This window comes from Chelonia mydas, chromosome 21 (assembly GCF_015237465.2).
Source record: "Chelonia mydas isolate rCheMyd1 chromosome 21, rCheMyd1.pri.v2, whole genome shotgun sequence".
In the NCBI taxonomy this organism is placed as follows: Eukaryota; Metazoa; Chordata; order Testudines; family Cheloniidae; genus Chelonia; species Chelonia mydas.
In genome coordinates this window covers 1,173,364-1,198,704 of record NC_051261.2, presented here as the reverse complement: position 1 = coordinate 1,198,704, position 25,341 = coordinate 1,173,364, and the positions used below count along the sequence as shown (strand labels likewise).

The 25,341-nt window shown below is 49.4% G+C and overlaps 1 protein-coding gene across 2 annotated transcripts in view; it reads right to left on the bottom strand.

The window, feature by feature from the left end:
* Nucleotides 1-25,341, bottom strand: part of SYT6 (synaptotagmin 6) — a 92,578-nt gene that overhangs the window by 30,111 nt on the left and 37,126 nt on the right. Inside the window, exons 2-3 of one of the 2 annotated variants that reach the window (XM_043533746.1) lie at nucleotides 22,606-22,936; nucleotides 17,259-17,817 (exon numbers count right to left, since the gene is read on the bottom strand). In XM_043533746.1, the coding sequence (XP_043389681.1) occupies nucleotides 17,259-17,817; nucleotides 22,606-22,936 (890 nt within the window). Of the gene's footprint in view, nucleotides 1-17,258; nucleotides 17,818-22,605; nucleotides 23,403-25,341 lie in introns of those variants that run through there. The other variant, XM_027822100.3, reaches the window with a different exon arrangement.

The window sequence follows — 25,341 nt, the reverse complement described above, 5'->3', positions numbered from 1 at the left end:
AAACAGAGAGAAGAATCACAACTAATTATTGTGTCATCTTACTACTTCCTTCCTTGGTATTCTACACCAACATTCCAGGGTACCCGCGAAACACACATTGTGCATCCTCCTGCCTTGCCAGATCAGTGTGTGTTGTAACTGTAAAACAAAATGCTCAGGTGCCTCTGGGGCTAGTCCATAATTCCCTCTCCAGCTCTATTGTCTACTCTACCGTCTATATAAGAAGAGTCCTAGAAACAGGGCACTCCAGCCAACAAAAGAGGCTTAAATGGTGACCAAGTGCTCTGGAAAGAGCAGGCAAAGGAGACACCCCAGATGGTGGTATGCAGTGACTGCCATTACAGTTGTTGACATTTCACAGTCATTGGTCAAGACTAAAGGGGACCAGAGAAAGGTTAGCAAAGGAGAAAACATTCAGAGGCATAACCCCAAGCATTATAATGAACAGGAATGTTACAGCTCCGTAGCACATAATCGAGTGAAGTTAAGAAAATCTAAGTGAACTATCTCTCTCTCTCTCTCTCTCTCTATATCACAGCCCTGTTGCACTGCCAGAGTGGTGGAAGTGAGACTCAGGAATGGAGTAGATGGAGAGCCGAAAGCTGTAGTAGTAACCTACCGTCAGAGGGCCAGTCCGCTCCATCCCAGCATCGGGCCAGCCAGGCCTCCACTTTTCCTCTGACTCTCTGCTGACCTGCATGCAGCCTAATCACATTCCTCCCTCTTATTTAGAGCATAACACAAGACTAATGTAATCAGTTTGCTTGGCCATGCCAGGCACAAACTCTTCCTCTCCCTGCACAAATAACCCCCTTTACTGCACTGAGTTGCAGTCACAGGCTCCTCGCCCCCCATTCCTGACATTGCTTGACTCTCCCTAAACTGAACACAGTCCTCACTACCAGAGAGCCACCCCCCAAATCTCTACTGCTGAGGAAAAGGCTGCCTTTTATAGTAGCTCTGCCTCCAGGCTGGTGTCAAATGACCCAGTCACCTGATCCACCTGCAGGCTGCACTGGGGTTTTAACCCCTTGTTGTGAGTGCTCTATAAATGAGTGGAACACTTAGGGTGACCAGACAGCAAGTGTGAAAAATTGGGAGGGGGGGATAATAGGGTTCTATATAAGACAAAGCCCCTAATCTTGGGATGTCTGGTCACTCTAGGATGGCTATATATGTAAATAGCTAGTTAACAGATACACGGCCAGTAGCTGGTGCTCAGGAACACGTAGCATAGTTCCTGGGGTTTCTAGGACCAATAACACATGTTGTTGTGCACCGCAAATGGATTCTTGTGTACAGCTCTTTACACACAGCTCTTAACACCCTTTGCAGGCCCAGCCCGCCCTGTCACACCTTCTAATAGCATAGTCTGGTGTGTATCACTGTCTTGCTCATGGGAATTTAAAAAAAAAAAGTGAAGCCAAACTGAGTTTATAAACAGATTGGTATTGCTCAGACTGTGGAAAAACGTTATCCTCTGAACTAAGCAGAAAAATCCCCAAACATATACAAAGCATGGTTACAAGTTTGCTTATTTTATGCATAGGGCATACAATCCATTTATCATTGCAGAAAGGGTATTTGGTTCCTTCCATTGTGATACAATTATCTCTTGAAATTGCAGCTGTTAGTATCCAAGTGACAGAACTCGCAAAAGAAGTATATGCATTGGGGAAAGGTAAAATGCCCATGTGTTAGCGGACTAGGTCTTGTTGATGCATGTGATTTATGCCAAATGATTTTCCACTCTTTCTCTGGCAAAAGATTAGATATTTATTCCACTTAGATGTGCAGAATACTAATGAGCGATGTATTAAAGTATTGGTTCTAGACACTAGACTTCTCTTGTCTAGCAAATAAATCCCAAATCTTTTCAAACACGAAGAGTATGAAAGAAGCACTGACAGCTAAATGCTTTCTGGATAGAGGGTCTGTATGACTAGACTTGTAAGAATCTAAAGACACATTGTCACAGAAGATGCAAGTTGCTTGTAAAAGAGTTTGATATACCAGTCCATTCAGAGCTCCCTCCAGGATCTCTCTCGTCTTAAAATACCAACTCTCCTAAAGACCGTTCCCTTCAAAATGACAATCACAGTTTCGTCTAATGGCATGACAAAAACATCTTAGTCCCAATCTCATTGTCAACGTTCAGTATTGAGATACAACCCAGTGACTGTGTTTTCACCTATTATATTGCCCTATCCTTAGCACCTACTGACAAGTCCATTGTGAGTTGAATTTCTAGCTTCCCAGAATATTAACAAGGGGCCTTTTTAAAGCATCAGAGTTCTCTGCATATCATCTGCAGCTTTTAGAATCTCTGTGGCTTCAGGGTCTTGACTGAAGTCCAACTACTCCCAGCCAGAGAGATGAGGCAGGCAGATAGTTTGAAAATAATAGCTGCTTCTGAGTGAGGTCGCTGATCTCAGAGAGTAGAATATGAATGAACGATGCTGCCTAAGTGCTTAGACACTTGCAGAAATGTTGCTAGTTTCTATTCCAGTTATCCTGTGCGATATCATCTACATTCAGTGAAGAGTTAGGCTGTCCTGCTGCAGCTTTACTCTCTTACTCTGCAATAAGAAAAGGAGTACTTGTGGCACCTTAGAGACTAACCAGTTTATTTGAGCATGAGCTTTCGTGAGCTACAGCTCACTTCATCGGATGCATAGCATATCGTGGAAACTGCAGAAGACATTATATACACACAGAGACCATGAAACAAAACTTCCTCCCACCTCACTCCCCCGCTGGCAACAGCTTATCTAAAGTGATCATCAAGTAGAGCCATTTCCAGCACAAATCCAGGTTTTCTCACCCTTCCCCCTCCCCCCCCCCCACACATACAAACTCACTCTCCTGCTGGCAACAGCCCATCCCCCTTTGAAACCCCTCTTTATAATGCACATGATAATCAAGGTGGGTCACCTCCAGCACTAATCCAGGTTTTCTCACCCCCCCCACCCCCCCCTTTTTCAAAAACCACACACACAAACAAACTCATTCTCCTGCTGGCAACAAGTACTCCTTTTCTTTTTACGAATACAGACTAACACGGCTGTTTCTCTGAAACCTGTCATTACTCTGCAATGTAATGGCTTGGCTCTTAATTCCATTAGCTACGCTAATCGGTGTTACAGCTGTATTAATCATTAGTTCTTGGAAAGAGCCATCCTCTACTTTAATGTTCCCAAGCTCACTAAGAGTTTCATCTAATAATCTACTCCTCTTTTGTTTCCTTTTTCTTTTTTAATGAGGCGAGGAGACACAGGTGGCTACACCGTATGCTGTATGGCTCTTCATCACAACAGTAAATCTGTGGGGCGGAGTTTTTTTATTTTTTTCCCACAGAGAGGCTATGAAATGATGTATTCAAGTAGGGTGAGATTAAAACGAATGTCTCGAGCAGTTGCTCAGCTGGGTGATTTAGAGCAGATTCCCGCAAGTGGGTTTGAGGGGGAGGGACACTTCCAGAAAGAGGAGAAGAAAGGAAAATATTGTGTATCTGTTATATTACAGAATGCAGTAGGACATTCCTAGAAACACAAAACATGACATTCCAGACTAAAGTAGAGTTTGTCCGTATTGCATCTCCAATTTGACAGGAATGAGAGCAGTATCAGGGCTGTGTATTCAGGTTCAGATATACATGCCTGCCCATTTGCAGTCTGCATACTGGGCTTCACATCGCCTTCTGCAGTGATCATCCCTGACTCCTGCAAACTATATAGATCTTCAGTGTACCCTCAGATGGGATGTTTGGAACAGGAATCTGATTAAAGTGTAAATGTTATCCTAGTCCACACATCCACTGAGTTCTAAGGACTGTATGATTAAGAGGGAGAACTACTTAAGTCTGCTTTCACTCGTGGAAAACTTTCCTCAGTCTAATACAAATTAAGTATTTTTGTTGAGAAACCCCAGTGGAGTTGTGTGATTCTTTGATACTCAGCAAACCTCCCATTGAAGTGAATGGAACTCTGATTTTAATTATAGTCGCTGAGGCTAAGATACTTTCTAACCTGTAACAAGAGTGCCCAGCAAACTACCTCCACCGTTCTGCTTTTTCCTTGGCAGAGTCCGTGATCTTGTGCTCCCTGTGGGATGTTATTCTGCAACAATATTTTCCCCATTTAAACCAGCCAGTGTAATTTATTTCCCCTCTCACTCTGCACAGTCTGTTTGCTTCACTTGCTTCATCCTACCCCCAGGTGCAGGGTAAGCTCTATAAAGTGTATGGTTTATATGACTGCAAAGCTCATTGCACAGACTTTGGCCACTGAATAAATATAACAACACAGCACATGCTGATGAACATACGCAAAGAGAAAGGCACAAGAGAAGGGCGCTCATCAATACCATTGCTTTATTTTTCATCTTGTAAAGTGAAACCCTCCCCTGTGCAGAGCTTCAGGACAAAACCTACTTGCCACGTAAGTCCCCCTTAAGCACCCAGATATGAGCTGCCCAGGGGTAACGTTTTATTCATGTTAGCTCCAATATTGTGCAAACAGTGGTCAGACTGGGCAAGTATAAGGGTGTCTGCCTGCCCCTCTGCCCAGCACCAGCCACGCCACAGGCAAGAGACGTAGCCTTCATTCAGTGGCATTTTTATTAAACATCCCTAGACCAGAAGCCAGCGGGCTCAGAGGGTAATACACAGCTGGGCACCCATAAACCCTGCTGCCCAATACCGCCAGGGGCACATCCCACCACCTCCCTGTCACTAACGCCCTGCAGCTGAGGTGCTATGGGCTGGGGACAGTCAACATGGCCATGGGGTGTCTGAACCCTCTGGGGCAGCCCCTGCTAGAAGGGACCAGCCTTGCACGGAGTAGCGCCTGGGCACCTGCAAGAAGCTGGAGCTGCTCCAGGGTTGTGAGGGACAGAGGGCAAGAGGCCCTGGGAGAGAGCCAGTGGGCACTGCAATGCAACCATTGGCCTCTACATGGTGGTGGTGAGGAGGGACATGGCCCCCTGAGGATTTCGCCACAGGATTTTCTGTATCTTGGCCCAGATCTTCCTCTTGTCATTAATTCTCACAGACTCATAGACTACCAGGGTTGGAAGGAACCTCAGGAGGAGGTCATCTAGTCCAACCCCCTGCTCAAAGCAGGACCAATCCCCAATTCTTGCCCCAGATCCCAAATGGCCCCCTCAAGGATTGAACTCACAACCCTGGGTTTAGCAGGCCAATGCTCAACCCACTGAGCTATCCCTCCCCCCAGTGCAGCAGAATATCTTGGTGCTTTAGTTAGAATATTGTGCTAAGTCGTCATTTAAAGCTTTCCTGCCCCTTCCTCCTGGGACGATGGAACGCCCCAGCAGCTTCCCTCCATGCAATGGGTGTTGGAGGGGCAGTCATGCCTGCTCTACCCTCGGGCTTTGCCCCATGGCTTCCGTGTACCCCAGCCCCAGGCGAGAGCTCAGGGGGCCCCATGTGGCTCCATGGCAGCTAGTTTATGGTTCAAGGGGGCATTCCACAGATCTTGACTCCTACTCCCATGCAATTGCCAAGTCAATTGCCCCCCGTGCAAAGCCCAGGTGCTCCCTGTGATCTGGGTTCCGGGTTCCCTCCATTCCTCCAGACCCAGCGTGATAGGGGGAGGGCATGCGGCAACATTCGGACAGACAAAGGGACCCGTGCGCCTGGCTGGCCACGCAGGGGCCATTTCGGGCTAGCTGCGCCTAGCTCCTCTCTACTGGTTTATTTCAATCTGCGCCTGCGGAGCTTGGGGTAACCAGGGTAAGGAGCATGGACTAGAGAACGTCTATCTTGGCACATGGCACTGCTAGGAGTCGGACAGCTGTGCAAACCCGTTCTTCCTGGGCGCTGGTGAGCACAGGCCCAGCTGCTGCTCTGATAACAAAGAGTTATCCCCACATTAAAGAGGCACCCACTCAGGCTCTGACCCTCCATTGAGCTGAGATGGGGGGAAATGGCTAGGAGCCAACCCAGCAAATACAGGAGAAAACGTGAGCAAGGCTTTAAACCTTCCTCCTCCTCCCAGGTTGTACGGACAGGCTTTAGAGCCTGTGAACTTTAATGCACCACACCAGGTCTGCTCCTGAAAGTGCTGAACTCCTCCACGGAGCCTGTTCCTCAGAGAGCCAAGCTTGGCTCTACATCACAGCCTGGTGTCACGGCCATCGATTTTACCCTATGGGATCTGGTGGAGCTGACTGACTGGATATCGCACTGCCAGCCTGACAAAGCTGCATCGGAAGTATCAGATAGTATATTCCTGTTTAACTCCATCCCCCCCCAGACATGGTGCAAGAAACCCCCAGCTGCACAAAGCAGCCCCCGCACATGTCAGGATTGCCAGGATAAATGCAGACTGTAACTGATAAATGTACCTGTAAAAGAGAACATGGAAAGGACAGCTCAGTGATACCTGACCTGCAGGGCTATGACAGCTTTATCCAGGCAGCCAGCAGCACCCATTCCATACATCACTTACATCCCTCAGAAACCCCTCACTGGGGCCTGGCTCCCTACACAGAGCTTAGCAATCACCACTTGTAATGATTCTCTGGCTCTGTGGCTCAAGTTAGTTCCCAAGCCCTCTTTCTGCATAGGTGTCGGTGCATTTGCTCTTGTCTATACAGATTAGTGACACATTTGGCTGGAAGAATTCAATGGGGATTAGTTTTTTCTGTTGTTGTTTTCCAAGGTAGAATTCTGAGAGCCAGTGGCTGCAGGTGAAGGTTCTTACAGACTGCAGGGGAAGGCGCCTATCAGAGACCACAGAACCCCACTGACACATCCAAGAAATCCAAGAAAGGTCTTGAGTTCTCTGTAGTTACTTGGACATGGCCATGTAGTGAGTGCTTCTATTTTATCAGAATCAGTACTCACACCCTCTTGGGACACGATGTGACCCACATACTTCACTGAGGTTCTGCAGAACTGGCATTTGTCAATTGAAAGCTTCAGACCATAATCCTCCAACCTATCAAGCACTTTAAGAAGTCTTTCTTCATGCTCCTCTAAGGTTCTTCCAAAACACAATCAGGTCATCCAAATAAACTAACACTTGCAGTAAATTCATGTCTCCCACAACTTTCTCCATGAGACGTTGAAAGGTGGCAGGTGCTCCAGAAATCCCTTGGGGCATGCGTTTGAACTGATAAAACCCTAATGGGCAGATGAAGGCTGTCTTCTCCTTATCTTCTTCTCCCAGAGGGATCTGGTAGTATCCACTGCGAAGATCCAACACAGAGAACCACTGGCTTCCCAGCAAACAGTCTAAGGCATCTTGCACTCGAGGCATAGTGTACTGGTCGACCACAGTACGGCTGTTTAGGGTGCGGTAGTCAATACACATCCGGATTTTCCCATTCTTTTTACGGACTACCACAATGGGTGAGGCGTATGGGCTGCGGGACTCTGTAATGATGCCATTCGCAGCCAGCTCCTGAAGATGATGTCGCACATCTTCCATCTCAGAGAGAGCAATCTTCCTAGATCTCTCCCTGAAAGGTCGAGAGTCATGTAGTCTGATATTGTGCTCTACTCCTTTTGCACATCCCATTCATGCAGTGAGAACACCTTGCATCTTTCACAAAGTTTCTTCCTCAGGCGATCTTTCCAGTCCTCAGACACTGGTGAATCTCCAAAGTCAAACTTTGCTGGGTCTACTGTCGGAACTTGAGTTTCACACTAGGGTTTTACAATCGACTCAGGCTCAAAGAGGTCTGCTATCTTTTGTCCTTGCTTCATAACAACATCACGACTCGTTTCATTAGCAATCAGTATAGTCACCCTTTCCTGGGCTTCAGCAGGTAGGGTTATGACTCCACTGGGGACCAGCACTCCTTCAGGGAGCTCTCCTCCCATCGGCTGCTCTATCATTGCTAACGTCCGTTTACTGCCTTTCAGCCAGGTACTCATGACGAGCACTTCTTGCTCCGTCCTTGCAGGCACTACTAAGGAGGTCGTGCCCGCGTACTTCAGCGCCCCAAGCGGTAGCTCAGATGTGTCCCTTTTAGCGCTCTCAATTTTCCTGTAGGCTTCAGCACAAAGCGTATGGATCATCAGGGTATTCAGGTACTGGTCCCCGGCCTGCCTTCTGCAGTAATCCGTGAGTACCTTGAAGAGACTGGAGTTGGTCCCTATCAGCAAAGACACATCAGAGGTCCCTTTAGGGTCAGGGCATATTAAGGCAGCTGTATCTACCTCTTCTCTTACCCCAGCAACCTCCTCTGGGAATTCCAGGTGCACTATGACATACCCTTGGTAGGGGTATTCATCCATGCTGAGGCCACACAGGCCAAGGCCAGTCAGTGGCTGTATAGGCAGGTGCCTAAGCATCTGTTGGCAGAATGACTGAAATATAATAGTCACTTGAGATCCAGTGTCAAGCACTGCTTTACACTCCACCCCTTCAATCCTCACCGTGACCTCTGCTCGAGGTCCTATCAGTCCTGCGGGGATCCCAGCTGGACAATCTTTTCTGGGGGAATCTTCAAATCCTGCAGACCTGGGGGATCCCCGTCCCCAGACCCTCTGGCAGCTACTGGATCTCTCCCAACTGATCCTCAGCTTTCCATACACTAAGGAGGGGTTTTCTTCATTACGGCACTTGGCAGCACTGTGTCCATCCTGACCACATCGGTAGCAGAAGAATTGACCTTTCCCCCTTCGCCTGGGTGGGATGGTGGCTCTAAGTGCGGGCTTCTCAATCACCACAGTTTGAGGCTTCTTATTCCTGGAAGTCTTAACTCGGTCAACGGTACTTTGCAGCTCAGCTATCCGTTCTGTCAGGACCTGCATTTGTTGGGCAAGTTCCTTTCTGGTGCTCACCATCAGTACACTGGCCATTTGCAGTGGTGTTGTGCTGGCTGGATCTGATGTTTGCGCTTCCCAAAACTCACTGGCAGCCTGCCTTTCTTCCTCCTCTCTGACCTCTTTTATCAGCTGGGAGTAACTTGGGGGATGTTCCTGTCGTTCTCTTAGCTGGAGATGAAGTAGAATCGGGTTCTGATACTGAGTTCCTCTTACAATTTGAGCCAGTCTGGTCTGATCCATCTGCTCAGCAGTCTCTGCTCCCCTCATGACAGCTCTCTGAAGCAGTCTCTCCAGTCTCTGTATGTAGGCTGAAGCCTTCTCGCCCTTTTGCTATCGGGAATTAAGGAACTTACAGTAGCTGTCTTCAGGGCCCTCTACGCTCCCAAAGGTGTGTTCAAGGGCCTCTAGGCAGTCCTTCACACTGACCCCAGGGTCAAGGAGCTTCAGGGTGCGAATCACATCTAATGCTGGGCCGCCAAGGCTCTGTATGAGGCATCTTCGCTTTTCTGCATCTGGTACGGCCCACTCTTGCAGCATTTCAGTGGTATGCTCTAACCAGGGTTCAAACTCCTCCTCCCCAGCAAATGATCTTAACTTACGACAAGAGTTTGATGCAGCTTGGGACAGCACAACCTTTTCCAATGTTTGCCCCAGAGCTTTTGTCCAATCATCAGCCAAGGCTGCAGCCTCTGAGCTAGAAGCTGCTGAGCCAGGGCCCAAGAAACCTGACATATTAGCCATTATACAAACAGTAATTTCCTCAAAATGTAAGCACAAACAAACAAAATATAAATTGTTTCCCAATGTAGTGGATCACTCAACAAGTGCTTGCGAGGGGTACTGACCCAGGGATCCTGGACGAGCCCCCAAAAACGTAACCCTTCTGCCAGTCAGAGTTGGCAGCAACAAGGGCCGGGTTCAATATCTAGGGGATCCATTCCAATAACACAATGCAAACCGGCTCGAGCCCCCACCCAGTGACCTGGGACAAATATATACCACCCCTGCTGGGCGCCTCCAAGAGGCAGTACTTCTCCTCTCGCAAGCACATAGTCTGAGTGTAGCAAAAAGCCTTTTAATAACAGAGAGAAACAATGTGGCATTATGTTGGGGAAACACCACCAACAGGATTCATAACACAACCCATGAGCAAAAAACCCACTCCAAGCAAATTGGGGCATGCCCTTTCCCTTTGGTTCTTGAGTCCAGCAACCCCAAATCACCCAAAGTCCCAAAAGTCCAGTGACGCAAAAGTCTCTGTCCCTGGTCAGGGCAGCCCCAGAGTTTGAAAGTTTATCTGCAGAGCTTTACCTCCCAACCTGGGTGGAGGTAGAGGGGGGAGAGAGAGAGAGAGGGAGAGAGAGGTAAGGGGCACCTTACACGATCTGAAACTGACCGCCCCACAGCTCCATAGGCCTTCGCTCCGCTCGCCGCCCCACGAACTGCTTCGCTCGGCTCAGCTCTGCGGCCCACAAGCAGCGCCTACCGTCCCACAAACTGCTCCACCAGCCGGTCCACGAACTGCTCCGCTCCGCATCCCACAAGCAGCTCCCACTGTCCTATGAACTGCTCCACCAGCCGTCCACAAGGCACTCCAGCCGTCCCGCAAACTGCTCCACAATATATCTTCAGGCTCCCCCACTACTTAACACAACGCTCAGTGATTTCAGCTTTTAGTCAGTTCAGCTCTTTGGTGAATTCAGCTTGTAGTAGGGGAGCCTCAGTGCTAGTCCACCATTAGCCCAAAATAAGCTCAGCAGCCTGCAACTAGACTCCTAATGGAATCAAAATTAGCTCTGATATTCCATGGTGGAGAGAGGAGGAAGTGCAATTAGCATGTAAGGCCCTCACCAAGGGGCCCATGCCACCAAGTATTAATACTTATCCCCAGCCTCTCTCAATTCACAGAGTTTTGGAACCCATGACCCTTGCCTAGCGAGTGCTACTTAGTTGATGGTGAGTCCCTCCATCATAACAAAAGGCCAAGTACAGTTCCAAGCACAGTTCCCATAATCAGGGTAATAACAATTTATTCTTCCTGCCCCAATAACAGAGACACTGGGGATCCCACAGCAGCCAAAGTGACCATTTGGGCAGCTATGGTCTCATTCTAGGCGGGGTGGGTGTGCCTATGCAAATGAGATCAGCCCCGGAAGTTCTTTTCCACAACTTGCCACACCTCACCACCAGATGTCAGGGTGGAGCTCATCCTGACTCTGCTTACACATACAAATACTGGGGAACAGCCATTCTGGCTCGGACCATTTGTTATCATGCCCAAGCGGACAAATAATGAGTGGGAAAGCATCTGTGCTTGGTTCTGGTTCTCTGTGCCTGACTGGTCTGTGCAGCACACCAGTGACTGCTCATGTGGGCAGGGCACAGTGCTGGCCTTTATTCATTCCATGCATTAGTCAGAGTGCTGGCTTGGGAGTATATCTAGCAGGAGGCCTTGGACACAGACACAAGAAGAGATCTCCTTTAGAATGAGAGAGCATCCGAAAGGCACCTTCTCCTCTCCTTGCCCTGCAAGAAGCTGCACAGGGCACGGAACTGGCACTACCAGCACTGACTGGGAGCATGGTCCGGAGGGTTTTACTCTGTGACCACAAATGAGATGGGTGAGAAGGGCCCTATTGGATGGGTGAGTTGCCTGCACATTTGAGACACTGGGCCATTTCCTAACTTCACCTCTGCAGCTCGACGGAGTTAGCGGAAAGTCTGCATCAATAAGCTTTGCAAACACCAAGACCAGAATGGCTCACAGGTTCGTAAGCTACAGTTCATTCAATAGCTGCTCAGCAGCGGCACTGTCTGAATGGCTGTAAATCCTCCTTTGGGCACATTCTGCTTTCCCACACGAACAAACTAACACGTTCTTCGCTGCTCAAGCCTTTGCTGGTACTGTAGGATGAGAACCACATTTATCTTCCCACTCTCTGCTAAAACAGAAGTGTGCCTGGGTAGTTACAACTGGCTGCGACAGACCTGCAGCACTCCCATGGAAATGAATGGGACCGTGTATGTGACAGGGAGAGGATGGCAGGACAGACACAAGCAATTGTCCCATACTGTCCTGGGGGAGTTCCTCAAGGCTTGCTCGATGCTACTGTCTGCACATAGCCTGCTCTGCTCACCCCACAGCCAATATGACCCCTTCACAGGCCTGTTCTTTCATAATCCCTCTGTTAGGGGTTCTCAGCTTGTTCAGGATGTGCCATTAGCTAACCCCACTCCCTCTCCCTGAGAAAGCCCTTACCACTTCCTACACGCCCAACCTTGATCTCTGCTGCACAGTCAAATACAAACTACACAGCTGGCATTGTCACAGACCCTCTCCCCTGACGATCCAATCCTTTTGTTCCTCTCTGACACTTTCACAATAAAGAGGAAACTTGTTTTCCTTCTTCCGGAGAAAAGGAAAGAAAAATACCTTTTCCTTCTGGGCTTTGATGTTCTTTAACTGTGTTGTATTTTTCAGATTTCACGCTGGAAGGCGCTATAAAAACTCCATATCATCTGCCTCAGCTCCGAAGGGCTGACCAGTGTGCTAGCAGATGCCTGTCCCAACCTGGGCTGGCTTTATTACCAAAGAAATGAACAACACAAAGTTAGGTTTAAGCCTCCTTCCTCAGTTGGGCTGCTTCTCAGCTTCCTATCCCAGAATTGCTCAGCCTACACTCTACATCCTCTCATTCCAGAGAGCCACTCCCTACTCCATTATGTCCAGGTTGGGTAAGAAGCCACCTGCCTCTGGTAGTCACAGCAGCGCCCTGTTACCCAGAATAATTTACACCTAGAACTGCAAGTGATCTATGGTACACAAGGGTCTGGGAGCAACATCAGCCCAGCGCGCCAGCCATTGAATATGCTTTTGAAAAAAGCTCTCTCGAGCAGTCTATACATATTACCTCTCACTTCTAGGTGTCAGGAATGGCTTAAACGTAGGTGCCATATTGACAGATGCTAAGCCTGGCCTTGTCCAATAGGATGAAAAGATAAAGCCTGTATGTGATGATCGTTAAAGATAACAGACACCCTTCCAAAGCAGCCCAGTACACAAACTTCAATCTCAAGCAAGACAATTAATCTGGCAAATTTCTTAACTACGTATTTCAGTGGTTTTGTTTAAACTCCCTCTTATAAGGAACATTTCATAAGGAAGAGCCTTTCAAAGCCATTCGAAAATGAAATTCAAGCCAGCCTCAAGCCAGCTAGATCAGCCTGCAGGGAGTAAGGGCAGACTCTGGCTATGAAATTACCTAATCAACTCTTTTTGTCCGGTAGGTAAATATTAGCTAGAGAACCCAGCTGTGGCCACAGAGCAATCGAAGCATGTTCTCACAGTGGGAAAAGGAAGCGATTTCATAGCAATGTCTGGAGTGCAAAGCTGGTATTAGGATTTCAAAGCAGAGAACTACTCCCTAGTAGTAATTTGAAGTTAGAAACATTAAATCAGCAAAAGAACACGTCTGTGTCTTAAGTCTCCAATACACTAGTCATGTCAAATAACTGATAAAGCAAGGCAGGTTTAGAGTGTACACCCTGGGACCAGGAAATTCACCACTGAATCTATGCAAAACTGTATAGGCCTGAGCCAGGAGCCTCACAAACTGAACAAACTCTGGAGCAAGTGGCTGGAGTAGCACTAAGAAGTGGGTTCAGGGACAGTACTGTGAGTGCCGGGGGTGGGGGTATTGATTAAGTGCCGAAATAGAAGGACGATGGATGAAGATAAAAAAGGGCTGGTGTTTTGAGTGGGCTGGGGAGTGTCTGGCTCGACTGGTGCCTCTTGTTCATTGGATCAGATCCTCAATCCCTCAACAAAATCAGAAAATCCTCTTGTAAGAGAAACAGCCACCACAGGCATTGTTCTGAAAACGCCCCTGTCTGGAACCGAGTAGCAGGCAGCCCACTGAGAGCTGTCAGTTATGAGCAACCACCTCACCCCTGAAGAGGGCACAGAATCAGTGGGCGGCAACGCGCGCACACAGACACGCACACGGCGCACACGCCAGGCTCCCCATGAGGTCCTCTGTGCGGAGTTCAAGTCGACGCCGAGGGTATTACGGCTGCCACAAGTGGCACAGTCCTGGTGTTGCAGCGGCGCAGATGTTGCACCGTCATGTAGACACCTCCATCAACGTCGGTATCCACCTCTCTGAGAGGCAGGAGCTAGGCTGACGGAAGAATCCTTCTGCCTACCTAGCCACATCCCCACCGGGGATTAGGTCGACCTAACGATGGCCATCCGGACAGGACATTCTGCACAGCCCTGAGTGACGTAGCGAGGCTGACCTAAGTTTTAGGTGAAGCCCAGCCCACAGGACCGTTCAGGATTAGCACCAGCAGGGCAGTGCGGAAGGACCCGATCACAGGTCCTGGATTTCTCTGAAACAGGCTGAAATGACATCCAAGAGGAAGTGGGAACAAAGAGGCTCCTGCAGAGCTCTACCTAGTGAGTATCCCAGCTGCAAACAGCTCAAGTGCAGGGGCCACCTGGGTGCAAATACACCCAATCTCCATGCAGACAGCGTTGCCGGAGGCAGCCAGAGCATGAGGGTCTATCCAGTGGGGGGGACTAGTGTAGAGCTTGGAGATCTGGAGTCCCTGCTCTACCACCGACTCCCCGTGTGACCTTGGGAAAGTCACTCAGTCGCTCTGTGCCTCAGCTCCCCTCCTACACATGGGCTGGTGTGACGATAAATGCACTACAGATTACCAGATGCTGTGTCAGTACCTGAGACCCAGAGCCACACACTGGGGGTGCATGTGAGACCTGAGACCCACAGCCACACACTGGTTTGGTACGGCTGTGGGCAGCCCTGGCTCCCAAGGGCCCTGTCTTTGGGAATCCAGCCAAACAAGTCGCTGCTGCCAGCATGTCAGAGTCAGAACTGGCAGTGTGATGGGATGGAGACCAGAGTCAAACAGGAACTGGAACGCCTCACCTATCCCTGGCCTCAGAAACACTTCAGGGGACTGACTGCTCAGTTCAGCTCACTCAATCCTTTCCCACGCAGAACAGTCAAACTCCAGCCCTGGCCACATGCTGGGCTCTCCAGCAATTGCATTAGCAACGTGCAGCTCTCTCCCTTCCCTCGGCACTGCACCTCCCTAGGCAGAGCACATCTAGAGGGGGTCTCACCAGCCCAGTCTCACCAGGCCAGCAGATGGGCAGCACTTGTAGGTCAAGGAGAGCCCTAGCTTGAGGGGAATGCAAGGAAAGGTCAGAACTCAGTGTGATGACAGAGTGATATTGTTGGCAGAAATCGAGTGGCAAGATGGGAGTGTGGCCAGAGAGTGAGAGCAATATTGCTAGTGGGCTTGGAGCAGTGCCAACAGGTGTCCTTTAATATTGCTGGCCCCTGTGGAATAGCTACTGCTATGCAAGAGCTCAGTCCCCAGGCAGAAAGCGAGAGAGCTGAGAGACCAAATAAGCCTGGGGGAATTCCAGGCGGGATTACACACAGCATTCACTCCATTTGCCACTCAGTCGGATATGCTCATCGCCAGGTAGCGTTGGCAGGGCCTTTGCTTTGGGCCACAGGGCTATGGAAATCCCATATTCTGCAGTCTCAGAAATAAGGCTGTGACATGAGACAGAAAAAGAGCAAGTCGCTTCCAGACCTACAAATGGTCTGTTGTTAGCCCTCAGGACTAACTATCTTCAAACAGGCACTCCTGGAGGTGATATGGGAAGAGCAGAAATGCAGCAATTTATGTGTTGGTTGACGTACACTTCTGAACTGAGCAGACAGTGTGGGCAGGTGGTGCTCCCGGCTGGCCATAACCACAATGTGACCAGTCACAATGGGTCAGAACCACCCCCCCTTCATTCACAAAAGGAATTCAAAACACCCACCAAAACGCGAGTCTCCAGCCTTCACTGCTCCTAAGGGTCCTCCCTCCCTCCGGCCTGCTCAGCTCACATACTAGATCTTCTCTGCAGAGAACCACCCTCATGTCCTTTTATCCCCAAGGGGCAATGAACATTCTTTTCAGTGAGTCAGCACAATAGGTTTTACTTCCCCAGCAGGATCATCACCTGCTGACAGGGCTCGGGGGTGTGCAGCTAACACTGCAGCCTTTTACAGACCATTGTTCATAATGTGCTGCCCTGTCTCACCATCACCATTATTGCTGGTACTCTCCCCCGCGCAGCACAAGGGAGGGAGCTACTGCAACTGCTCCACTGCCAAAGAGTGGATGAGGGTAGCACTGCGTGGGTAATTGGTCAGCATCACACACACACATACACACGCACGCACACACACAGCTCATGTGGCCAGCCCAGCCCCACCAATAGCCGGGGGCAGTGAGAAGTGACACTGCCAAGCAGCGCTGATTGACTACTACCCGTCAGACAATCACAGCCCAATGAGACGCCAACTGTGCACTTGGGGCTAAGGGCAGTGTCTGAATGAGGAAGCTGCTGCTATTTGTACATTTTATCCCCAGATTCACAGATTTTACGGCCACGAGGGATCATTACGATGCTCTAGTCTGTCCTGCACAACACACGGAATAGAATTTTACCTAGTGATTAATCCCACAACTTCTGGTTGAACTTTAAAAGAGGTGAAATGATGATGCAACCCTCTAAATGAAAAGCAAACAAAAGTTATGCTTCCAGCTGATCCCTCTGGGCATAGATTTCCGAGGGGCTTCTGAGAGAGCCAGATTAATACTGAATAATAATGGCTGGAGCATCTCTGTTTGAATTTTCCACACAGGGTCAGCTTGGAGGTTGGAGTTTTTTGCTAATTTGTTTTGTTTAGAGGACTTGAAAATGTTACTTTTCAAAAAGGTAAAAAGAAAAACTCCAGGAAACCTAGCAGTTCCTACCTGTTTCCGAAATGATGTTTTCTGATATGTGGAAACAAGTCATGCAGTAAATAAAGACGGCGTAACTTCTCAAAATGGAGGTAAGTGATCTGATGGACCAGGATGTTCCTCCAGAGTAATTTATTAATGTCTATACTATGCACATGGCAGACACTGAGAGCTCTCAGGCTACCATGGACTTAGTACGTGACTCACCACATGTGGGGAACAACACACAGTACTGAACAGGGAGATAACAGCAAGTGGAGCTAGAATGGCATCTGCAATAAATGAGGACCCTGGTAGAGCTGACAGGCCTGCGCACACAACATCCTCCCTCCCCACGATGCTTGCGTGATCATTGGTGGAGTTTAAACTGTGGGTCTTCAGTGCTAAAAGTACAAGACCCTCTCACTTGTGCTAATCGAGAAACTCCATTAGCTGGCTACTCTAATAAACTTTTATTTACTGGTGTGGGAGGAGAGGACAAAGACACACTCCTGGTGTGGGTGGCTAGACACACTATCCAGTTTAATGTGCACAGCCAGTGCATACAACATTGATGCACAATACCTGCATAGATCTCAACCCATCTGAAGGCCAACGTGGCTCCCCTGCAGCAGATACTCACAGTTGTCGCATACTGAATATCCTTCCAGATGGAGGTTTCCCGGGAAATGTCCGAGGCCTCAAACAGGTTCTCCAAGATAACCTCCCCTATCATGTCATGCCTGGAGAACCTGTCAAAGTCGAAGACACTCAGGTGGAGTTTCCTGCTAGTCAGCTCCTCATAGGGCACAGGGAAGTGGAAGGACTCATCGAAGGTGGGGTTCAGAGTCTTCCTGTGGACCCGCGTCTGGAACTTGCGCTTCCTGTCAGGCAGGAGGTAGATCTTGACGTAGGGGTCTGAGCTGCCACAGAAATCCTTGGCTGGCAGGTCAAAGGCCTTGAGGATCCGCACAATCAGTGTCTCGTTCTCATAGTCATATTTGAGGGTGAAGTTTATTTTCCCACAGGTTTTTGCCGCCTCCTTCTTGGGGTCCTCGGAGTCCACAGACTTTTGCTTATAAAGCTCTGGTTTAATCCTGCCAATGCTGGTTGGCTGCTCGGCCTCAAGGGGCAGGTCTGTGCCATAGTCCATGCTGGACACGTGCATCTGCCGAGGCAGGTGCCTCTTGAAGGAAATGTGCCTGCAGGGGAAGAGGACAGTTGTACACTTTGCCTGGCGCATTCACACAGCTCCCTCCCAAGATGAGCCCAAGCAGAGCTGGGGATGGGAGAAAGAGGGGAACAGGTGCTCATGCTGTCTGTGGGGAACCTCTGAGCTGGTTATGGGCTAGGGGCATTAGGCTCTCTTCCTGGATCTGCAATGGAAACATCCCAGTCTAGCTTGCAGAGGTGCCACCTCCCATCTCACACACAGAGACGTGCCTGTGACTGAGGAGCCCAGATAACAAGCAGACACCCAGGGTCCTTCCAGTTCTCATTTGTTCTCCTTCCATGCCCCTGTGACACAAATGAGAGCAAATACTCTGTGTCCAAGCCAGAGCCCATAGGCCAGGGAGACTCTGTAGCTCTCTCACCCTTTTCCATTGCCAGACCCTGGCACTAAACTTCCTTCCCCTCAGAATTCACAGCACTGTGAAAGCCAGACAAGCAGAGCCAGGACTAGCTAAGATGGCTGCCTTCGGGCCCCTGCTGCACCCAGACCTCCCCAACAGATGCCAATCGGGCAGTGGCACATGCAGACCTAGCAGGCTGGGTCCTCATCTCGCGTGGAAGCTGCTCCAGCCCCAGGGGACCTCAGCATTAAAAGCATTTCACGCTACTTCAGATGCATTTTTCATGTTTCCCTCTGACAGGAAGGGGCTCAGAGTGGCCCTGCTGATTTCCCAGTACAGGTTCTCTGTGCTCTAGCAGGATCCTGCTGTTGTTATTCACTTTAATGGTCTCTGCAAGGCTGCAGAATCTCCCCTGCATGAGCTGGGTGGCTCCTCTCAGTTCTTCCTTTTGCTCTGTAGCTAAAAACTGAGAACTCAAGGACCCCCCATTCCCTGCCTGATCACCCATAACCTGCCTCACTCCCAAAGCTGGGCCTGCACCACACAGTGCTGAGCCTGCCAGTTGCCCGGTGGGGTGTGAGAGGCCATGTGAAAGCATGGCAGGATCCCCTGGGGCAGCAGCCTAGGTACTGCTGAATCATTGGGGCAGGTACAGCTCATTAGATATTCCCCGAATACAAGGGGAGGGGGCAGCACCCTTCTGGCAAAGGACTCTAGGGCCTGGGGACTGTGGAGCATCCAAGAGAGGGGAGAAGGCTGACACTGGGGGTCATGTAGCTTGGCTTTGGAATTACCCTTCCTTAATATAGCAGGCCCCGAGGAAGATGAACTCAAACTGGAAGCGGTACCAAGAAGGGCTACTAGATGACAAGGAGGATGGAGAGCTTGGTGGGTTTAGCCTAGCAACACAATGGCTGACAGGGATGCGACTGCTGCCTGTAAGCACATCGGGATAAACACCAGGGAGGGAGAGGCGCTGTTTAAGTGAAGGACGGTGTGGGCACAAGAACTAATGGCAATGAACTGGCCATGAATACATTTAGACTGGAAATGAGAAGCTGGTTCCTACCCATCAAAGGAGGGAGGCTCTGGAACAGCCTCCCAATAGGAGCAGTGGCGCCAACCAGCTAACCAGCTTTACGACGGCTGTTAGTGATGCATTTATGAACAGGGTTATGTGACAGGGCTGCCCGTGAGAGCAGGGAACTGGACTCAGGAGGGCTAGGGGGAGTTTTGACTTGGCAGTGAGTGTGTCGTGGTTGTGTGGAGCTGGATGGGGATCCCACCAGGCACCAGGAGGCTACAGAATGAAAATGTCCGTGCCTGGCATTCAGCTAGCACAGGAAGGAGCGATTTGGAAATAAATCCAAGAACAATCCCTGCTCCAGCACTTGTCTCTACCCTACCTGCAGCCTCAACACCCACAGCAGCTGGACCTGCTACAGAGACGTCTCATGTGCCTGATTTGATCATTCAGACCCATCCACTTGCATTAATTAGGGATTCAAGAGGATACTCAGCTATGCAATGCTCAGTACGGGAGGCAGCCCCAGGGCAGCGAATCAAACAAAGGAGGGCAGCGTTAGCAGCTTGATCTCTGGTTTTGATGTGGCACTTAGGGGCCAGAAATGATGTGACAGGACGATGATTAAAGTGCACAAAAGAAACAGGGCTGCTACCCAGGGGGCCTTCTCCACTATGCAAACCTTGGAGCCCAGGTGAATTTTGAGTGTGTTACCACAAAGGCCAATGTGCTGTGTCTCTTTCTTGGAGGTTTGTACACGATTTTTTCCATGCAGTTTCGTACCTCCGTACATCTGAGGAAGGTGCAAGTGGGAGATGAGTGACGATAACACATCCGCACCATTATCCCAAATACCCCTCTGTAACTCAGGGTGCAGTGAGACGTTTGCCAGTGGAGTCTGACACAAATTCCTGTTTCATTTTTTTCTCTGTTGCATCTTGGGGGTGAATTTAATGATGCAAGTGACTATGAAAAACTAGCAGGGCTGGCATACCGTCGGCAGGCCCCAGCAAGCTGTCCCCACACACGCTCAGCCTGACCGAGCTTTTACCCTCTCTTGTGCATGAAAGGTGCTGGAGAGGCAGAGCATGTGTGTGTTTGTGTGCACAGAGAAGGGGTTCTGGGCATGTGTGCAGGGTTTGTGTGTGTGCGTGTGCACATGCTGCACGTGTGTCATGTGTCCATGTGACTGAGCTGCCCGAAAAGCAATGCAATGGTTACAGACAAAGCCTGGCATAACTCCAGCTGTCACAAGCTGAGTTTTAGTTCCCCTTCAAACAGGAGACTGAGATGTGTGTCTTGTATGCGGGGCGCCAGTGCAAGCAGCGTTCTGAGCAACAGCTGCCTGCACAGTGGTGCTGCCCACCTCACTGGGGTTGTGGCCAGCACTTCAGCCAGAAACCATGGACTCAGCTTCCTGCCCTTGTTTCCCAGACTCTGGACACAGGGAGAATTTTTGGATTCTCCTCCAGACTAGCCATCCAAGGCCCATGCATCTCACCTCTCATGTTAATGACTCTCATGCACAGGCCTTTGGGCTGCGGCTGGGGCAGCAATGAGCCATTGATCAGGGGCACTGGCATGCAGCTACTCCTACGCCTGGCCAGCGAGTGATACTTCAATTCTGTTTATCCAGTGAGTCCTGCTGTGAGCCAGAGAAGCAAGAAGAGAGCAAAGGGGTCTAATTCTATCTGACAATATACCAATCCTTCCCTCGCCCTGTCTGTGCTGTCACAAAATTAAAGTGGCCACAAGCATATTGACAGCTTGACGTAATGAGAGCAAGTCACAGTAACAGGGTTTGAATCTTTTACTTTTAATCAAGGGCCTATCCTAAGATTGACTTAATACGACAGCTGGTTCAAAACCAAGCAAATCTTTGGCAAATGCTCCAGCATGGGGATGGGTGTATTTCCTTCAGCCCCATTCGGTACATCTCCCCTCAGGCTCAGACATAGTTCTTACATATCGAACAACAAATAATTATTAAGAACACACCCAAGGCAAGCCAGTTGCCGGAAACTAGAGGTACGTGTTATCACACATTCTCAATAATCAAACAGCATTGAGCGCAGGGTATAACTACCCTGCTGGGTGTAAGTTAGACACGTACACATATCTAGGGTCGCTAGTGTACAGTGATATAATATCTGATTCCTTGTGAGTTAGTTAATAACCGTTTTGGAAAGTCTGACTTCCCAGTGCTGAGCTCCAGGACTGATCAGATGGAATGAATCATCCAGGCTAAACTTGAACATGAAGAACGCCCCCGTTACACATCATGGAGATTCTTTCAGGGGCCCATGGAGCCCCTCTGGTTTAGGCACAGAAGCCAAGAAGCTGCAGGCTGTACTCTAGCTTTTAGGGCTTCTCTCTAGCGCCGGGCAGACATTAGAAACAATAAAAGAAAAGGAGTACTTGTGGCACCTTAGAGACTAACAAATTTATTTGAGCATAAACTTTTGTGAGCTACAGCTCACTTCATGAATGCATCCGATGAAGTGAGCTGTAGCTCACGAAAGCTTATGCTCAGATAAATTGGTTAGTCTCTAAGGTGCCACAAGTACTCCTTTTCTTTTTGCGGATACAGACTAACACAGCTGCTACTCTGAAACTAGAAACAATGGTTCGCTTTTGTTGGCAGCTCAGTGCCACTTACTACTGAACTTCCAGAGACAGCGTTTCTCCCCTATGGAAAGGCACCATCTGGTAAATTTAGTTGAAGCCATTCCCAAGGAGTAGTGCAGTGGGAGCGGTCTTGGGGAACATGGGCTGGGACGTACATGAGGGATATATAACCTAACAGCCTCTGCCCGCAGACCATGTCAATGGATACCTACAGCATCTCTAATCCTCTCTTGGTTTGCTGGCCAGGCTCCATTCGTCTTCAGCCTGTGCTCAGGATTACTGTACCTTCTGTAAATTCAGGGCACAACATCAGAGAATGGGCACTTACCCGACTTCTCCCTGAGAAACCCAACCTCCCCGCAACAGTTGCTAACTCCATCCTTGACCACCTCCTGGAAGAGTGGGCAAATAGTCTTTGACCAATGGCCAACAACGCAGCTCCACCTCCAGCCACCAGGAGGTGCTGTATTAACAAGGAAACTTACATCTCTTCTATGTATGGGGCAAAACTGTCTCATCTTGCAGGCTCATGCTAGTAAGAATCCAACCGAAGCCTGAACTTACGCCTCTTGCTTTAAGTGCCAGCAGCCGCCAAGGTGTGGGGTGTCTGGGAAGGCCTGCAGATCAGCCCAGGTATTGCACAGCTTCTTAAATGCAAGGCTCTCGGAATGTAAATGGAAAAGCCATTTCAGCCAAGCGCGTGGCGCCGATCTGCACAGACCCACACGGTCTCCATGCTGCACGGAGCACAGCACTGCACTCACCTGGTGGACGATGCCGGCTCTGTTGTTTGCCTCTGTAGCCGAGCGTGCCGCATGATATGGTCTTTCATGGACATCTGGACCTCGGCTGGGATATCCGGCGAGGTGTGGCTGATCTTCACAGCTGCCTCCAGGAAGCCAAGCGTGCCTGTGTCCTTTAGCTTGTCTGCCATGGTCTCCTGGTTGCAGGCCGCCTCGCTCTGGGAGACGTTAGAAGAAATGGCCTTGTTCCTCCAGGGCACCCAGCACAGCTTCCAAAAGAGAAAGAGAAAAACTGCCACCAAGGCGAGGCCACACACACTAACTATCACTGCAAGGAGGCTGATGGAGAGCTCTAAGGGCAGGAGAGGTGAGGGTGACACACAGGCAGGGAGCAGGAGAGGCAGGGAGGGAGAAGAGAAAAGAAAAGAAAAGATGGCTGTGAGAAAGCTGTAAGGTAAAATGAGAAGATGGTCCAAGCTGGCTTGTCTTGTCTCTACACCGGGCCCTGCAGTTCTGTGCATGACCGGTGAACACGCACAGGTCCCCTGTCACGCGCTGGACTCAGACAGACTGAGTCAGCAGAAGGGGCAGGGACGAGAGGGGGGGGGCTGCAAGGCTACCAGGCAATAGCATCTCTGCTGTGAATGGTTCAGAACGCTCAGATTCAGGGGTAAAACTACATTTGATCTGGCTCATTGGCACTGTCAGATATTGAGTTTGCACTTGGGTTTGTGTCCCTAGCAGGCCGCTTAGGCGCAAGCCTGACTGCAGAACTGCGGTGGGACCGAGCTTTAATAAACCACCCTGGAGACGCACCTTTCTGCTGTTATGGCAGAACGTGCCTTCCACTGCAAAACACGGGCTTTCTGATGTGCTATTAAAAACCCACTGCCATGACTCTCAAAGGCAGGCTGGTTATTGGCCTATTAAAGTGCACCTTCCATCCAGCTGTGCTCATGGAGAATACAAAACCACAGGCTGCTGACACAGTGAAATCAAATAGAGAGGGAGGTTTTATAGCAGGCAGTACATGTTCTCCCCTGCATTAAATAAAACAGACAAACCCAAAGTGAAAACTGACACTGTCCTCTGGCTGTTTGGTCATTTTCCCTTATATGGTGTAGGTTTCAGGTTTTAAATCTCTTCTCTGGAGAGGGAAGAGGGTTCATAGCAATAGTGGAAGAATCATGGAACTAATAAAGAGCATGCACATGACATGGGGTTTAATAGGATCCACAATATCTCAGAACAGGATAGGACAGTTTATTTTTACATCACTTTTTGCAGCATATTAATGGACAAATCACTGACATAACATCGTAGGAAGATTCCTCCCCATAGCCTAGATTCTGGCACTTTGGCATATATGAAGAAGAGACGGCCCACTCAGCATCGACGTGTGCCCTGGGACTTTGGGAGCTGAGGTAGGTCTGTGCACAGAGTTGCAAATAACCGTTTTGGTAGTTTTGGATTTGAGTACACAACTGCAGATTTGTTCCCCTGCCTAGCTGTGCAGCTTAGTGACCATTAAAGCTATATTCCAGGATCTAGCCAAGACTCTCAGGTGCAAAATGGGTAACAGAAAAACGGGCAAAAAGGGAAAAATCTCAATGTTCCAAAATGTGGTCCGAAGTGAAACTGTGACCCCTGTTGTCCTGTGTCCGTGCAGACAGTCGGGCCATGGGTTGACATGAAGAAAATAAAGCTCACACCATCAGTACCCAAAGCTCTCAAGAACCTAGGCTGCCACAGTATTGTTAAAAGAAAAGGAGTACTTATGGTACCTTAGAGACTAACAAATTTATTTGAGCATAAGCTTTCGTGAGCTACAGCTCACTTCATCCGATGCATTCAGTGGAAAATACAGTGGGGAGATTTCTATACACAGAGAACATGAAACAATGGGTGTTACCATACACACTGTAATGAGAGTGATCAGGTAAGGTGAGCTATTACCAGCAGGAGGGGGGGTGGGGGGGGGAGGGGGGACCTTTTGTACTGATAATCAAGGTGGGCCATTTCCAGCAGTTGATAAGAACGTCTGAGGAACACCTATATCACATTGGTAGATGTGCAGTGTATTTTCCACTGAATACATCCGATGAAGTGAGCTTTAGCTCACAAAAGCTTATGCTCAAATAAATTGGTTAGTCTCTAAGGTGCCACAAGTACTCCTTTTCTTTTTGCGGATACAGACTAACATGGCTGCTACTATGAAACCTGTCAGTATTGTTAAAGTATTTACAGAACTAAAATTAACACTTGCTGAATACCACAAACCCAGTCAAGCCATCGAGATACTCGAAGGAATATAACAGAAGCATCTGCTGGAAGATCAGACCATCTGGTGTGAAGTGGAACTAACGAGACCCACTGGGTACCTGCCTACTTTCCCCACACTGCACTGCAGGGCAGACTCTGAGCTCCTTGCCCAGTTCTCTCGAACCATACCTGTGTGAGGAGCGCCAGGCCTCTGCTCTACCAAAGGGGCCAGCACAATGGAGCTCAAACCAGCTCCAGGAAGCAAAGAGACAGAGGCTTTCATTGGTTGGAACAGCCCTTGAGAGAGCAACCATAACTGTGGCCACCCCTGGGCAGGACTCTCCCGCTCTCCCAGGACAGGTGTTGAGGGAAGAGAAGGAATGATGGAAAGAGGGAGAGACGGAGTGGGACAGGTAATGACAAGAACAGGTAAAGAGACACCCTAGGAGGAGGGAGGGTGGGTACAACATCTCAGGGAAGGAGCAGAGTATACAG